This window comes from Hypanus sabinus, chromosome 20 (genome assembly GCF_030144855.1).
Source record: "Hypanus sabinus isolate sHypSab1 chromosome 20, sHypSab1.hap1, whole genome shotgun sequence".
NCBI lineage: Eukaryota > Metazoa > Chordata > Chondrichthyes > Myliobatiformes > Dasyatidae > Hypanus > Hypanus sabinus.
The window spans coordinates 37,754,585-37,772,852 of record NC_082725.1 but is presented as its reverse complement, the minus strand read 5'-3'; the positions used below and the strand labels follow the sequence as shown (position 1 = coordinate 37,772,852).

General features: G+C 41.0%; 1 protein-coding gene across 1 annotated transcript in view; it reads right to left on the bottom strand.

Annotated features, from left to right (window-relative positions):
* Positions 1-18,268, bottom strand: part of cep72 (centrosomal protein 72) — a 217,609-nt gene that overhangs the window by 7,382 nt on the left and 191,959 nt on the right. Inside the window, exons 13-15 of the mRNA XM_059944915.1 lie at positions 17,203-17,405; positions 6,835-6,955; positions 3,614-3,725 (exon numbers count right to left, since the gene is read on the bottom strand). Coding sequence (XP_059800898.1) covers positions 3,614-3,725; positions 6,835-6,955; positions 17,203-17,405 — 436 coding nt within the window. The remainder of the gene's footprint in view (positions 1-3,613; positions 3,726-6,834; positions 6,956-17,202; positions 17,406-18,268) is intronic.

Sequence of the window (18,268 nt, the reverse complement as noted above, 5' to 3'; positions counted from 1 at the left end):
TACCTCCTTCCTGATGGTAACAATGAGAAGAGGGCATGTCCTGGGTGGTGGGGGTCCTTAATGATTTCTTGGATACTAGAGGCTAGTACCTATGATGCAGCTGACTAATTTTACGACTTTCTGCAGCTTGCTTCGATCCTGTTCAGTAGTGCCACCCCCCAGACAGTGATGCAGCCTATCAAAGTTTTGGAGTGTTTTAGGTAACAAATCTCAAACTCGTAATGAAATATATATGGGGAAACATAGGTAAAAAGTAATGATGCAGACATTCTTGTGTAGAGTGAGTAGAGTTTAAAAAACCCCGCAAGGTTAAAAAGATCTTGATAGAAGTTGTATACAAGCATCCAAACTAGCTAGGATGTGGGGTATAAATTACCATGGGACATAGAAACGCATCTAAAAATGGGCAATGTTACAATGGCATTGGGGGATTTCAATATGCAGGTAGATTGGGAAAATCATGTTCAAGCTGGATCCCAAGAGAACGAATTTGTAGAATGCCTATAAGATAGCATTTTACAGCAACTTGTTTGTCATTGAGCCAATGAGAGAAAAGACAATTCTGGATTGGGTGTTGTATAATCAACCAGATTTGATTAGGGAGCTTAAGGTAAATGAACCCTTAAGAGGCAATGACCATAATATGATAAAGTTCACCTTGCAGTTTGAGAAAGAAGATAGTCAGATGTGTTAGTTTTACATTGGAGGAAAAGGATTTACAACAGAGGTATGAGAGAGAAGCTGACCAAAGTTGATTGGAGAGGGTCATTAGTAAGGATGATTGTAAAACAGCAGTGGTTAGTTTCTGGGAAAAAATTAGAAGGCGCATAATTGTTTTTCTTTGCTCAAATGAATTCATAAGAAAACAAATGTGAAGGTAAAATGTTAGAATTGTTTTTAGAAAATTAACACAGAATTGTGGGCCTTTGTCAGCTTTTCCTAATATACTAGCTTAAGGGTATTCCTCACAAAATGTTTAACACTGTGAGGCATTAAATTCTTCACATTTTGTCACTGTCAACATCAGAAAGATTTAACTTTCCAATCTATATTCATATGTCTGTCCAAATGCCTCTTAAATGTCAGTATTGTGTCTGTTCCTCCACCACCCTTGGCAGCATATTCTACTTTCTGTTTAAAAAAAACATTATTGCCTGAGCATCTCCTTTAAACCCTGCCCCGACCTTAAACTTGTACCAGTTATAAAGAGCATTGGCAGATTACCTTCCCCATCCTTATAGATGCTACACTCTAATCCAGGAGGCAACATCCCATTAGTTTCGTGTGCTCCCTCTCTAATGCCTCCACATCCATCCTGTAGTGTAGTGACCAGAATCGCATACAGTATTGCCAAATATGGCCAAACCACAGGTACAACATAACTTGCCAACTTTTATAAGCGTCACCATGACAGATGAAGGTAAGCTTGTTGAATACCTTCATTACCACCTTATCTACTTTTGTTGAAACTTTAGAGAGCAATGGGCTTGCACCAAGATGCCTCTCCTTAGCATCCTGCCATTTAGTATATCTTTTTACATTTGACCTTCCAAAATTCAACATCTCACAGTTGTCTGAATTAAACTCCATCTCCTATTTTTCCCATCAAGATTTCCAGCTGATTTATATTCTGCTTCACTATCTACATCTGTACCAAATTTTATCTTTGTCTGCAACCTTGCTAAACATAACATAATCACTGATCATTTATGTATACTGTTCACTTTACGTATTAATGATCTGGATCAAGAAACTGATGACATTGTCACCAAGTTCACAGACAATACCAAGCTAGGGAGAGGAACATGTAGTGCAGGGAGTCTGTAGGAGGATTTGGACAAGTTGAGAGAATGGACAAAGAAGTGGCAGATTAAATACAGCATAGCGAATGGTGAGGTAGGAAGATTAAAGATGTAGACTAAATGGAGAGAGAATTCAGAAATTAGTGGTGCAAAGGATCTTGGAAGTCCTAGTTCAGGAATTCCTTAAGTTCAACTTGCAGGTAGTAATTAAGTCCGTAGTAAAGGAGGCAAAAACAATGTTAGAAAGACAGGTTCTGGAAATCCATAGCAACACACTACATACTGGAGGATCTCAGGAAGCATCTAAGGAGGGAATTAAACATTCAATGCTTCAGGCCGAGACCCTTCAAGAGAGCACTAAAACACAAAAGCAAGGTTGTAGTGCCGAGACTTTATAAGAGATAAATTAGATGGCATTTGGAAAACTGGGCCCCGTATCTGAGGATGGTTGTGCTGGCTCTGAAGAGGAGGTTGACAAGTATGATCCCAGGAAAGGAAGGCTTTAGTGTGAGGAGCAATTGATGCCACTGGCCTGTACTTCATGTTGCTAAAAAGGATCGGGGAAGATCCCATTGAAATCTACTGGATATTGAAAAGCCTGGTGAGAGTGGACAAAGTCAGTAGTTTTCATTAGGATCAAAGAATACAGCCTCAGAATAGAGCAACATCCCTTTGAAACTAAAAGGGATTTTCTTCAGGTAGAGGGTTGTGAATCTGGAATTCGTTGCTATAGAGGGCTGCGGTAGCTAAGTTATTGGGTCTAGTTAAGGCACAGATTAATATGCTTTTGATTGGTAAGGCTGCTAAGAGGTTAAGGGGGAAGGCAGTAGAATGGAGTTCAGAAAAGTAAATCAGCCATGATTGAATGGTGGAACAAGTTGATGGGCTGAAAGGACTAGTTCTGCTCCTACATGTTATAGAAACATAGAAAACCTACAGCACAATACAGGCCCTTTGGCCCACGAAGTTGTGCCAAACATGTCCCTACTTTCGAAATTACTAGACTTCCCCATAGCCCTCTACTTTTCTAAGCTCCGTGTACCTATCCAAAAGTCTCTTAAAAGACCCTATAGTATCTGCCTCCACCACCATTGCTGGCAGCCCATTCCATGCACTCACCACTCTGAGTAAAAAACTTACCCCTGACATCTCCTCTGCACCTACTCCCCAGCACCTTAAACCTGTGTCCTCTTATGGCAACCATTTCAGCCCTGGGGAAAAAGCCTCTGACTATCCACATGATCAATGCCTCTCATCATCTTATACACCTCTGACAGGTTACCTCTCATCCTCCGTTGCCCCAAGGAGAAAAGGCCGATTTCATTCAACCTGTTTTCATAAGGTCTACATATATTACAAACAGCATTCATCCTTACAGGACACCATTGGTCACAGAGTAGTGGCCCTCTACCACTTCCCTTTTTCTTTGATCAAGCTGATTCTCTATACAAAGTTGCTATTCTTTTCACAGACTGCATTGTCTACAGCCTACAGCAGATTGATCAAGGCATAAATGGGGATGAAAAATAGGACCAACATTACACTGAAAATCCAAGGACACTCCCAGAGTGGGCCTGTAATTGCAATACACTTTCAAGGAGAAGTCAACTGGAAAAGAATTTCCCACGGGGGTTTGACAGGAAACCTGTCTATTCCAGCAGCACGTAATTGTGTCAGTCACTTGTGGTAAAATTCAATCAGAGTAATGTGGGAATTACTTGCTCACAGTTATTTGACAGGTTTGTAAATACCCGTGGTTTAAGCACTCCTCAAAGTTGTATCCTTCCCTCTCCCACTTAATTGCCGGTTACCTGTGGCTTTCTTGGAGCTTTTCAGTCAGTTCCTGAATCTTGATGTAACTTTGGGCCTGGTGCTTCAGACTGTCAATCTCACAACGCAGCTGCTCATTATGTTTCTGCAGGTCTAAATAGACAAACATAAAAATGAAGCTCAGAAAAGTGATACAAGCTTATATCACAAGAGAAGTGTAGTTTTAGCAATGGTGTTAATCAAGTCTACATTTTCTTAATTCAACAGTGGTCACTAATGCTGTGGAGTGAACAAAGTAGTAACTTTGTGCATAGCAAGGTGTCAGGTATAGACATGAGAGAAATGACTGCTCTAACAACATTGGCTGAAAGGCAATGAAATGCCCTCCTCTTACAAATATTCCAGGGCATTCAGCCTTTGAACAAAAAGGAAAAGGATGATGGAGCACCACTGATAAGGGAGATCAGTGGAGGTGAGAAACAATCTTGAAAAAAGAGTAGACCTTTGAAGGAAAACAACAATAAATTTGTGTCAAGCTAAGAAACAGCAATGGGTGCCACGGTAGCACAGTAGTTAGCGTACCTCTAATACAGCACCTGCTCTAAGATCAGGATTTAATTTCTGCCGCTGTCTGTATGGAGTTTATACATTCTCCCTATGACCATGTGGGTTTCCTCTGAGTGCTCCAGTTTCCTACCACATTCCAAAAATGTACGGGTTAGGGTTAGTATGTTGTGGGCATGTTATGTTGGTGCTGGAAGAGTGGTGATGCCTGTGGGCCGCCCAGCACATTTCTCGCTGATTTGATTTGATACAAACGAAAAAAATTTCTGTATATTTCAATGTATGTATGACAAATAAAGCATGGCTTCTCTTTATCTTTGTCCAGAAAATGTTGGTAGGAGTTATTTGTAGAACACAAAATGCTAACTATAATATTGACTATGGTGTAAATCAGGAAATCATATGTGTATATGTGTGTGGGGTTAATACTGTAGACTTTAACCTACATAGACTTAATAAATCAAATTTATTGTAATAAGGTAGAAGATTAATTCATAAAGTTTCGAAGATGTTTTTCTAGATTAATATGTTGAAGAACCAGCAGGGGAAACTCCAATCTTGTTTTCTGCAATGGAAAAGGATTAACTGGTAAACTTGACAAACTGTCTTTAGAGGAAACAGTGACCATTATGTGAAAGAATTTTCTCAAGGATCTGATGACTTGTGTCCCAGAGGTTTGAAAAAAAAAGGCTATTTTAGAAATGATGAATGCTATTGTATCAGCCACTGAGGTTCTGTACATTTTAGAGTTCTTCCTGTGGATGGAAGGGTAATAAGTATGACTCCACTATTCTCAAAATGAAAACAAAAACAGAGACTTACTGACCTGTTAGCACAAAGTCAGTAGGAATGAACAGAGTCTTATTGACCAATGCACAACTAATCTTGGGAGTTCTTTGACGATGTGACTAGCAGAACAGGTATAGAGGAACAATTGGATGTGATAAATTTAGATTTCTGAAAATCTTTCTATGAGGTAGCAAATAGGAAATTAACAAGGATAGAGCACACAGAATGAGGAATAATAAATTAAAATGGATTTTATAATTTTCTTAAATTGGACTAAAGATGGAATTCTACTTGGGTAGGCAGACTGACCAAGTGGATCAATGCAAGAGCCTCAGATAATCACACAGTATAGCAGTAAGTTGGATGAAGGGATAAAATGTCATAACCCCAAGTTTGCTGATGAAACAAAAACTAGTTGACATTTTGGGTATGAGGGAGGATGTGAAGAACCATTGCAAGGATATTAACAAACTTGAGGCAAGATATGAATGATGTGTTTACTAACCAGATTATAGAGTCAGAATTGTCAGGTGGTCGACAAATAGAATCCAAAATTGACTAAAGGAATAAACAAAACTAAAAGATCAAAAGAAAGAAAGCATAGGCAGGCTTGCTTGTTCATACCAGACTATTGTTCAATTGTATAAAAAGTGACTCAAACACACACAAATTCAATCAGTGCATGCACTTCAAGCCTGCAAGGACTAGTAATCCAAGACCAAGTCAGAGCTGTAAACTCAAAGTAACTGGGGCCTATAATAAAGTCAGTCAGTTTCACATGATTCTGGGATCATGATTACTTAAAAGCAAAATTATTTGGGGAATTTGTTTGCATGTTTCTTGTGTTAAACAGTGCATTGGAAGTTTTGTGTACTAGTAGGACAAACAGTTTAATTTCACAGCGAATAGTCACCTCAAAATCCTAACTCAAGGACAGGACAATGAATTTCCTGTTTAAAGTCACATCCAGCAGATGGCACCACTAAAGTTGTGCTTTTGGATCTGTGAAAGTCATGAAGTAGGTCCAATACTTTTTGATTTAGAACCAATGATGTAATCAATTGAATTGAAGTAAGCCGAAAGATGTCTTGGTGGGAAAGCAAAATAATTACAAATGGCTTTGCTTATTCTCCGAATCCTAAAATACAACTCAGAACAAATGGTGCACTAGTTTCAACAAGCATGTTGACGAATTAACTACACTCAGTGCCCAGTTTATTGGGTACCTCCTGTATCTAATAAAGTTTGTCACTGAGTGTCTGTTTGAGGTCTTTCGCTGCTGCAGTCCATCCACTTCAAGGCTCAATGTGCAGCACATTCAGAGATGATGTTCTCCACACCACTGTTATAATCCGCTGGTATTTGAGTTACTGCTGCCTTCCTGTCAGCTTGAACCAGTCTCACCATACTTTTCTGTCCTCATTAACAAGACATTTTCATCCACCGAATTGTCACTCACTGAATGTTTTTCTTTTGCTTTTTGCACCAAACTCTACAGACTATTGCACTTGAAAATCCCAGATCAGCTATATGTGAGATACTCAAACCACCCCATCTGGCACCAACAGTCAATGCATGGTCAGTCACTTAGATCATATTTATTCCCCATTCAGATGTTTAATCTGAACAACTGAACCCTTGACCATGTCTGCATGCTTTCGTGCATTGAGTTGCTGCCTTATGATTGGCTGATAGGATAATTGCATTAACAAGAGGTGTACCTAATAAGTGGCCACTGACTGTATGTTGGAAGAATTCATTTTCTAACCTCCTATCATGCAAGATATAGGTTTAGCCATTCCACAGTTTGCAAACTGGTTAGTTTTAAATCATAAAACAAAGCTTTTTCTTTAAAATACATATTCATACATACTGCTCACACAATAAAAGTTCATTCATAACATCACACCTTCAACTTGTTGGCTTGTAGAACTGGAAACATTTTGTGATTTTTGTTCTAATTTTATCAGACAATTCTGTAGTTGATTTTTCTCCTCCATGGTCTGAGTTAAATGATGCTTCATGACTTTCTATTAAAATACAATGACAGTTAAGCAGGATTAATGGAAGTATTGAAGTTATATCAAAGAGGAAAAGGACAACAAATATTTAATTTAATGACATCCTAATTGATTTGCAAGTCATAATTTGCTGATAAATTGCAATGGGTAAAACACAAAAAACAGCAATCATTATGATTTTCTTGGGGCTGGCAAGAAAGTGAAAATCCAACTATAAAACAATTCAAACTATTTGTCAACATAAAACCATTGTATGCATATATATGTGTAATGTCCTGGTTAAGATTTTTACTGCTATGTTGTAGGTACTTCATCTTAGCAGTTCTGTAGGAATGGACCATTCTGTTTTTAGCATGTTTGGGTATGAGCTAAAGATGAGGAGCTAGGTTGTTCAGCTTAGGAATGTTGTGTCAGCCGATCAGGATGGTAGAATTGGGAGAAGATTCTAGAGAATGTTGAGCGGACAGGTTTTTGTGACGGTCTCTGGTGTGGGTCGAGGCTTTTTGGCGGGAGCCAGGAGGGAAGATGGCTGAGGATGCCATCCGGGTGGCACAGATGAGTTACTTCAAGGAGGAAGGACCAATACTCACATGGGAGGAACCCATTTGTTTGAGGTGGAATTAAAGCAAAATTCAGAAGGTGGAGAGTGCTTTCGTGCAGACTGTGGGTCGAGCCCACGAGTTAAGCTAACTTCAAAATGAGCACCAACTTATGTGCACATATGGACTGGGTTAATGGGCCCTTTTCTTTTCCTACTAACTTCAATAAAGCTGATATCAGTAAATATATCTCCTTATAATTGTATGCAGTGTATGATCTGTTATTTCTTGCCAATGGGTAAATTGCATGGGGGGCAGTATTTACACAGTATTCACACAGATCGGAGTTTGAGTCGTCAAGACATCTCAACTTCCTGGTTTTGGTGGGACGCAAGTAATACCGACTCCAGATGTAAGGCGTTTGAGAAAGGTGGTTTTTCTCAAGGCTGTGTCTAGTGGCTGTTAGTAAGGGGCTAATGAGCCACAGTTCTAGAGACACCTAGTAAAAAGGGGTTTCATATGTTTAAGCCTAGCTCTATGTGTTTCTACCACTATTGAGATCGTCTCCACTTTTCATTCTATTGTTTGGGTTTATGATTCAATCTTTTATGTTCAAAACAATACAGTGAATTTTTTAATACTTGGCAATAATAAACTCATTGCCTTTCCACACATACCTAAGTAACCATACACCTAAACAATCAGCCTTCCTTTTTTTTCAAAAAGGCATTTACCCCAAGGAAGATTGTTCTCAGTGTTAAACTGATTCTTAGTTACACTGTAACTAGCCACACTTTCACAGCATCTTTAATGTATCAAAACTTCACACTTTTTATTCCGCATAAGGATCATTAATAAAAATTGATGAAGGATGAGATATTTGAAAACGGCCTTAAATTGGAAGGTTTTCAGGATTATCTTAAAGAAGGAGGAGGAAAGAAATAAAAAGACCTAAAGTTACTGAAGTGGAATTCTAGATAGTTGAAGGCAAAGCTGCCACAAGTGGGATGCGCAGGGAAGGGGGTTACAACTGGAGGAACGCAGAGGGTTATTGCATTGAAGGAAGATCAATTAGACACATTATTTTCCCCCACCCTTGCACTCTGCCTCCTCTGAGCCCAACCATTCTATGTTGGTTTATTTGCTTCATTCTACGTGACTAATTTCCTGCTTGAACCCTATTTTTACTTATGTTATCACTCATAAGCATATCCTCTATAACTGAGCTTTTCACTCTGTCTGGAGAAGCACAAACTATAGAAAATTACAACACAGGACAGGCCCTTCAGCCCACAATGTTTTGTGCTGACATTCTAACCTACTTTCGATCAAGCTAACCCTTCTTTCTTACATAATCCTCCATTTTTCTATCATCCATGTGTTTATCTATCTGCCTCTACCGCCACCCCTGGCTGGGCGTTCCACACACCCATCACTCTCTGGGATAGAGGTTATACCTTTGATGTCTGGTAGCTGCACTCTACCTCGTAGGGTGGACAGCCATCACTGGTCCTCATCCATCTCCTAAATCTTTCTTGTCTTGTCTCCAATTGGGACACCGCTTCAGTTGGCAGGCTAAATGACATGAGGGGGTGATATTAACATGACATCACTGGGTGAAGGACCTCATTGACAAAATCACTGGTCAGGACAGATGAGTTCACCAAAGAACTACAATGGCCATAGGTTCGAGACCAGGGTGAGCCACTGAGTTGGCGGACACTGGCTGTGGTCTGGCCTGGAGAGGGATAGGCACTGCCTGGCCTGACCAGCCCAAGACATACGACATGATGGACCTAGTAAAAGTCCCCGTACCGGATTGGTTGCTGCCTGGGTCACCCAAGGACTACATTATCTGTTGCACACCAGGGTGGAGGTGTTAAGTATACTACTGGTGTAACCTCACCTCAGAAGATCCATGGGAAAGATTATATATCATTAGCTACACAGAACATGAGAAAACTTGCCCAAGCAGGGAAACAGCAGGAGCTCACATATGAGTTGGAGAGGTATACCTGGCACATCATGTGATTCTTTAGTCAGGTGGAAAAACCTAGAGAACATCTTACTGAGGAAGGCCATATACTATACTACAGTGGAGAATGAATGAATGATCTTTATTGTCATTATATATAGATACAATGAAACTCTGGCTTCCTCTCAGGTAATTAAATAAAGTGGTAGATAAAAACAAGACAGTAATAGAAAAACAGTATTAAATAGATAAGTAGCAGAAAATAAGTTGCAGCAGCACCAGAATATCACAGTAATGCACAAAGTGCCGTTAGTGCAAGAATTTGAGTCCTTGTGTGTGCTCACAGTTTCAGTCATTGTTCTGTGGGATTGGTGTGGAGGCCACAGCTCTGGGGTAGAAGTTGCTCCTCAGTCTATTTGTTCTGGCTTTTAGTGTCCTGAACCTTTTGCTGTACGGCAGCGGGTCAGACAGGGAGTGGCTGGGGTGTCTGGTGTCTCTGGTTATACTGATTGCTTCCCTCCTGAGCTTGCTGGAATAGATGATGTCCAGTCCTGGGAGCTCTGTCCTGACAATTTGCTGGGCCGCCTTCCCCACGAGATGCAGGTCTTGTTGCTCAGTGGCTGTGCAGCTGGCATACCACACTGTGGTGCTGTTGGTCAGGATGGTTCCAATTGTGCTTCTGTAGAAGTTAAGCAACAGCTTTTGTGGGAGTTTGGCCTGTTTCAGCTTTCTGAGGAGGAAGAGTCTGTGTTGTGTCTTTTTAACAAGCATCGAGGTGTTGGTGGTCCATGTCAGCGAGGTGTTGGTGGTCCATGTCAGCGAGGTGTTGGTGATCCATGTCAGCTGTTCTGACAGCATAACTCCAAGGAACTTTAGGTTTTCCACACTTTCCACCACCTCTCCATATATATGGAGAGGGGTGTGTACTCTGTCCTTTGATCTCCTGAAGTCAATGATCATCTCTTTTGTTTTAGAAGTGTTAAGGACTAGGCTGTTTCCTTATACCACTCTGTCAGATGATCCACTTCGAGCCTGTAGGCTGTTTCATCCTCGTCCGAGATCAGGCCAACCACTGTGGTATCGTCTGCAAATTTAATTATGGAATTGAAGGAGTAGATGGGGGTGCAGTCATGTGTGAAGAGTGTGTAGAGCATAGAACTCAGCACACAGCCCTGTGGGGGGGCCTGTTTTTAAGATGAGAGTGGTGGAGTTGTGCTTACCAACTCCGACTTGCTGTGGTCGGTCTGTGAGAAAGTCCATGACCCAAGAGCACAGGGAGGAACCAAGGCCAAGAGTGTTCAGTCTGCTGACCAGTTTATGGGGGATGACTGTTTGACAAACATGCCAATGGGGTAGGATTTCTTGTCAACAAGAGCATCAAGAACTCAGTACTCTGGTGCCACCGAGTATTAAGCACACTTATTTCCATCCGCCTCAGGGCAGCATCTTTCAACATCACAATAATACAGGCCTGCAAACCAATAACTGACTATAAGGATGGTGAAGTGGAGGATTTCTATACCCAACTCCAGGCCATTATTGACAACGTGGACAAAAAGGCATTCTAATCATCCACGGGCCTGGAATGCCAAGGCGGGGGCAAGGAAGATTGCAGAAAAACATGATCAGGGCCAAGGAAGAATGGATTGAGAGACAATGTACAGAGACAGAAGATAACCTGAATAAGAACAACAGCAGACCAACATTTCAAATTGTGAAGGGCCTCATTAAACAGACACTGACATGAGCCAGCACCACCCAAAATGAAGAAGGAAACTGCCTCACAGAAGATGAAGATGGATTGAGTATTGTTCAGACCTTTACAACTGTCAGATCCAAGGAGATCCCAGTACTCGCAAGACAGGACTTGTCAAATGATGATGACTTTCTAATTCTGCGGGAAGAAGTAGAAACAGCCAGAAGTTTGCTGAAGAATGGGAAAGATACAGGAATAGACGACATCACGGTCGAGCTGATAAAACATGGAGAGAGACAGTGATAGACATCCTCACCAATCTGTCATTATTTGCTCCAGGAAAACTTTGAATGGTGGAACGAGGAATGGCCAACACCCTGGACAAAATCACTCCTCATCAGTCTCCCCAAGAAAGGCAACCTTCAGCATGCCAGAATTATAGAACCACAAGTCCTTTCAGCCATGCAAGCCAGATGGTGTTGAAACCACAGACAAAAGAAATAACCGCAGAAGAGCAGGCTGGATTTAGAAGTGGAAGAAGCACAACAGAACAGATATTCAAGCTCCGAGCCCTGTGTGAGAAATACAACCAACATCAAGAGGACATCTTCCATGTGTTCATAGGCTTCAAGAAGGCGTTTGATAGGGTTTGGCATGATGCACTCTGGGCCACAATGAAGAGATACAACATGGACCAGAAGCTGATCCAAACCATCAAAAGTAGCAAAGTTAGCAGTGCAGTACTTGTTCAAGGCATAGTTAGAAAGTGGTTCTACACATCAGTTGGAGTCTGACAAGGCTGCCTCCTCTCACCCAAGCTGTTCAACATTTTCCTGGAGCAAGTAACAACAAATGTCCTAGAAGACCATATCATAACCAACCTCAGGTTTGCTGATGACATTAATGGGCTGGCAGGAAGTGAGGATGAATTAGCTGCCTCATGAACTATCTGGACAATACATCTATCAGACATGGCATAGAGATCAGTGCTGATAAAACCAAGCTGATGAGAAACAGTGATGAGCCAATCACAACAAAAATCATAGTCAAAAGACAAGAACTAGAGACTATCAAATGTTTCAAGTATCAAGAATAATCAAAGCCTTAAGTCCTTGCAAAGACAGCCCAAACAACAGCAACACTAGCTAAACTAAAACAAATCTGGAGAAATGATAACGTCGCTCTCAAATCCAAGTTGATACTCCTGCATGCACTGTGCTCACCACCTTCTTGTATGCATGCAAATTATGGACTTTGACAACAGAACTGCAAAAGATGATCTAGGTAGTAGAAGTTAGATGCATTGGAAGGCTCCTTGGCATCTCCTATACAGGCCACATCTCAAATGATGAAGTATGAAGAACCATCACCCAGCATATGAGACACTGCAAGGATCTACTGTCCACAGTAAGGAAGAGGAAACCGAGATGGTTTGGCCACATAACAAGATTAAGGGGACTGTCAAAGACCATTCTTCAGGGAACGGTTGAGGGGAAAAGAAAAAGGGGCAGACAGAGGAAGAAATGGACAGACAACTTTGCAGAGTGGACCGGAGAGAACTTTGGCGCAACCCAGGTACTCACCCACAATGTGAGAGATGGAGGCAACTGATGCAAAGTTTATCTGTACAGTGCCCCTATAACCCAGGCCACCCAGGCAGGATCAACAGTAAATGTATCTCTTCACTATACTTTCCTCCAATCAACTTAAAGTTGTGGACCCTTATACTAGCCATTTCCATCCTGGGAAAAAGTCTCTGGCAATCCACTCCATCTATGCCTCTTCAGGTCACCTCTCATCCTCCTTTGTACCCAAGAGAAAAGCCCTTGTTAGCTCAACCTATCTTCATCAGACAAGCCCTCTAGTCCAGTCCTGGTAAGTCTCCTCTGCACCCTCTAAAGTTTCCGTATACTTCTTATAATGAGGTGACCAGAAGTTAACACAATATTCCAAGTAGTGACCCAGTACTCAAAAGATCCTTGATCTCACAAACTACTTCAGGATCTTGCAGCTTATTGTCTAACCGTATTGCATTTTTTCATAGTTGTTAACACTTCATTCTGTATTATTATCATTTTACCTTGTTCTACCTCAATGTACTATTTGATGTATAAACAGTATACATGACAAAATTTTCATTGTACATGTGGCAATAATACACCAGTTCCAATTCAGTAACCTTCCAAATGAAACTTCTTCCCATCTTGTCCTCCCAATGATGATGCCACCACCAGTCAATCAGCATCTACTGTGTCCAAATCTTTTAAACACAGTATGAGTCCTTGAACATCATTAGATGCATGTGATGTTACAGGAATGGATGAATGTAACTACCTCTACTTTTGGAAATGAGCTGCAGATTTCTGGATAGATGATGGGAAGTTGCCCAGAAAAACAGTGGAAGAATAGAATTTGAAGTAAATGAAAGACAGTATGTTCTCAGCTCCCATCTGTGACCAGCTGGGAAGTTCGATGAAGCAATGGCAGATGGAACTTAATCCTGATGTACACTCAGTAGCCACTTTATTGGGTATAGAACCATCGAACATTACGGCACAGAAATAGGACTTTTGGCCTTTCTTGGCTGTGCCAAACTGTTTATCTGCCTAGTCCCACTGACCTGCACCTGGACCATATCCCTCCATACACCTCTCATCCATGTACCTGTCCAAGTTTTTCTTAAATGTTAAAAGTGAGCTCACATTTACCGCTTCATCTGGCAGCTCATTCCACACTCCCACCACTCTCTGTGTGAAGAAGCCCCCCCGCCAATGTTCCCTTTAAACTTTTCCCTTCACCCTTAACCCATGTCCTCAGGTTTTTTTCTCCCCTAGCCTCAGTGGAAAAAGCCTGCTTGCATTCACTCTATCTATACCCATCATAATTTTATACACCTCTATCATATCACCCCTCATTCTTCTACGCTCTAGGGAATAAAGTCCCAGCCCATTCAACCTTTCTCTATAACTCAGTTTCTGAAGTCCTGGCAACATCCTTGTAAACCTTCTCTGCACTCTTTCAACCTTATTAATATCCTTCCTGTAATTAGGTGACCAAAACTGCACACAATACTCCAAATTTGGTCTTACCAAAATCTTATACAACCTCACCATAACATTCCAACTCTTATACTCAATACTTCGATTTATAAAGGCCAATGTACCAAAAGCTCTCTTTACAACCTTATCTACCTGTGACACTTCTTTTAGGGATTTTTCTATCTGTATTCCCAGATCCCTCTGTTCTACCGCACTCCTCAGTGCCCTACCATTTACCTTGTATGTTCTACCTTGGTTTGTCCTTCCAAAGTGAAATACCTCACTTGTCTGTATTAAACTCCATTTGCCATTTTGCAGCCCATTTTTCCAAATCCCTCTGCAAGCTTTGAAAACCTTCCTCACTATCCACTACACCTCCAATCTTTGTATCATCGGCAAATTTGCTGATCCAATTTACCACATCATCATCCAGATCATTGGTATAGATGACAAATAACAATGGACCTAGCACTGATCTCTGTGGCACACCACTAGTCACAGGCCTTCACTCAGAGAAGCAATCCTCCACTATCACTCTCTGTCTTCTCCCATTGAGCCAATATCTAATCCAATTTACTACATCACCATGTATACCTAGCGACTGAATCTTCCTAACTAACCTCCCATGTGGGAACTTGTCAAAGTCCTTAATGAAGTCCATGTAGACAACATCCACTGCCTTCCCTTCATTCATTTTCCTGGTAATCTCCTCAAAAAACTCTAATAGATTTGTTAAACATGACCTACCATGCACAAAGCCATGTTGACTCTCCCTAATAAGTCTCTGTCTATCCAAATACTTGTAGATCCTATTTCTTAGTACTCCTTCCAATAACTTACCTACTACTGACGTCAAACTTACCGGCCTATAATTTCCTGGATTACTTTTAGAGCCTTTTTTAAACAATGGAACAACATGAGCTATCCTCCAATCCTCCAGCACCACACCCATAGTAAATATATCTGCCAGGGGTCCTGCAATTTCAACTCTAGTCTCCTTCAAGGTCTGAGGGAATACCCTGTCAGGTCCTGGAGATTTATCTACTCTGATTTACCTTAAGGTAGCAAGCACCTCCTCCTCTTCAATCTGTATAGGTTCCATTACCTCACTAACTGTTCGCCTTATTTCCATTGACTCCATGCCAGTTTCCTTAGTAAATACAGACTTGGTAAATAGCTGTACACCTGCCTATTTATGCAAATATCTAATCAGCCAATCATGTGGTAGCAACTCAATACATAAAAGCATGTAGTCATGGTCAAGTTGTTCAGTTGTTGTTCAGTCCAAACATCTGAATGGGGAAGAAATGTGACCAAAGTGACTTTGACTGTAGAATGACTGTTGGTGCCAGATGGGGTAGTTTGAGTATCTCAGAAACTGCAGAACTCCCGGGATTTCCAAGCACAACAATCTGTACAATTTACAGAGAACAGAGCAAGAAACAAAAAAAGATGCAGTGAGCAGCAGTTTTGTTAATGAGAGAGCTCAGAGGAGAATGACCAGACTGATTCAGGCTGAGAGGAAGGTGAGAGTAACTCAATTAGCCATGCAGCAGTGGTGTGTAGAAAATCATCTCTGAACGCACAACATATAAAACCTTCAAGTGGTTGGGGTACAAATGCAGAAGGCCATGACCATACACTCAAGGCCACTTTATTAGATAGAGTAGGTAACTAATAAAATGAACTCTGGGTGTTTACATGCCTTTTGGGAGAGCAAACAGCAGTAGGACACAGTAAAGCAGGGATTCCCAACCCTTTTTTATGGCGTGGACCAATATTGCTAAGAAAGGGGTCCATGGACCCTAGGCTGGGGACCTCTGCAGTACAGGTTAAGGCCTAGAGAGTCATGATGAACAGAGGGAACATGGAGTATAAGTTCACACAACCCTGAAAATAGCAGCACATGTGCATTGGTGAATAAGAAGGTGTTTTGGGGTACCTGCCTTCAACTGCTGTGACAGAGATTGTAACAGCTGGAATGTCATATTATAACTTTATAAAATACTGGTTAGGGCAATGTGCATGAGTATTGTCTGCATTTCTGGCTGCTACATAACAGGAAGGACATCTGAATCAGAATAATGTACAAACTTTGTAATTGAACTAGAGAGAGTGCAGAGAAAATTCACCAAGTGAATGGAATATATCTGTTACGAAGGGACACAACAAAGACGGTTTATTTTTCCAAAGCAGAGGAGGCTGAGAATTAAATTATGACGGCGATAGATAGGATGGATAGTAAAAATGTTTCCCCTCATGATGGAGCTGTCCAAGACAAAAGGGCATATGTTTAAGACAAGAGGTAGGAGGTTTCGAGGATATCAGAAGATGAACTTTTAGAATCTGGAATGGACTGCATGAAGAAGTGATTGAGGCAGTTACTATCACAACATTTAAGAATCATCTAGAGAAGTACTGAATTGCCAAGGTATGGAAGGCTATGGAACTCTTGCAGATAAGTGGGATCACAGTGGTAGATACAACAGCTGTCACTGATGTGGCATATCTCAGTGACTTACACCGATCCTTTGCTAACAGTTAAGGAATTCAGCAGTTACGTTGATGCAGAGGCAGAGTAGATAACGTTAAGGAGGTGGTCTTTAGTGATGTTGGGAATATGATCTTGAAACCGTAGTGCACAGCCAACTGAGATGCTGAGGTACCAAACTGTCTGAGATAGGGATGAACAACAAGGTAAATTTTGGCAAGGTTTTCAGATTTTTTAGAGCTCATAACGAAGTACTTGAAAAAGAGCTTAGTAATCCAGAATACTCTTCCCCAGGGAAAAAAGGTGTAGAGGCTGAGGCTTTGTTAAAAACTTAAAATTGAAATGAGTAGATTTTTATGGATAATAAGGGTAATGAAACTACAGTCTGCAGCTGAGTTAAGATGTCGATAACTATGGATAGGCTTGATGCATGTAATATCCAACAACATCACAATAATTTAAAATCATATCAAATCACACTGTCTACATTTCACACAGCAAATCAATGAATCCTTACCATATCTCTTTGAGCTTGAGTTAGCTGCTTTGAAATTGACTGAAGTTCCTCAGTATATCTTTGCTTTTGTTGACAAAGACATGTTTCCAAAGACTTAACCTCTGCTTTTAGATTGTTTGATTCATCTTGAAACATTGTTATTTCTTCTGATGTGTTTTTGACTGTGTCTTTCTGTAAGGCTGTTAATATTTTCCCAGCCTGATCTAACCACACAAACAGAAAAGTGAACAGTTAAGTCACATACTAAAAGCCTTACATGGTGGGGGGGGGGGGGTGAGGTTAATTAAAAACGAGCACTGAAGACTGGGGAGTTGAGACCAAAAGAAGGAAAGAAGGAGGGAAAAAGAGTAGAGAAGAGTATTCTCTATTGTGTTTTCTATTCTGTAAGAGTATTGTGTTCAATTCTGGTCACCTCATTATAGGAAGGATGTGGAAGCTATGGAGAGGGTGCAGAGGAGATTTACCAGGATGTTGCCTGGTTTGGAGAACAAGTCATATGAAGCAAGGTTAGCAGAGCTGGGACTTTTCTCTTTGGAGCATAGAAGAATGAGAAGGGAATTGATAGAGGTCTACAAGATTATGAGAGGCATAGATAGGGTGGATAGTCAGTACCTGTTTCCAAGGGCACCAACAGCAAACACCAGAGGGCATATGTACAAAATTAAGGGAGGGAAGTTTAGGGGAGACATCAGGGGTAAGTTTTTTTACACAGAGGGTTGTGAGTGCCTGGAATGACTTGCCAGGGATGGTGGTGGAGGCTAAAACATCAGGGGTATTTAAGAGCCTCTTGGACAGGCACATGGGTGAAAGAAAAATAGAGGGTTGTGGGGTAGTGTGGGTTTAGTACTTTTTTTTAAGGATTATATGGGTCGGCACAACATGGAGGGCTGAAGGGCCTGTACTGTGCTATAATGTTCTATGGTTCTAAGAGGGAGGGGAAAAGTCTGAGGAGAGCAGGAGAGTAGAGGGAAAAGGTGTGGAAAAATCAAGGGTAGAAAGTAAATGAACAAGACAAAGATGAGAACAGAAATGTACAACAGACTAGGAATGCAAGCAAGGTAAAAGG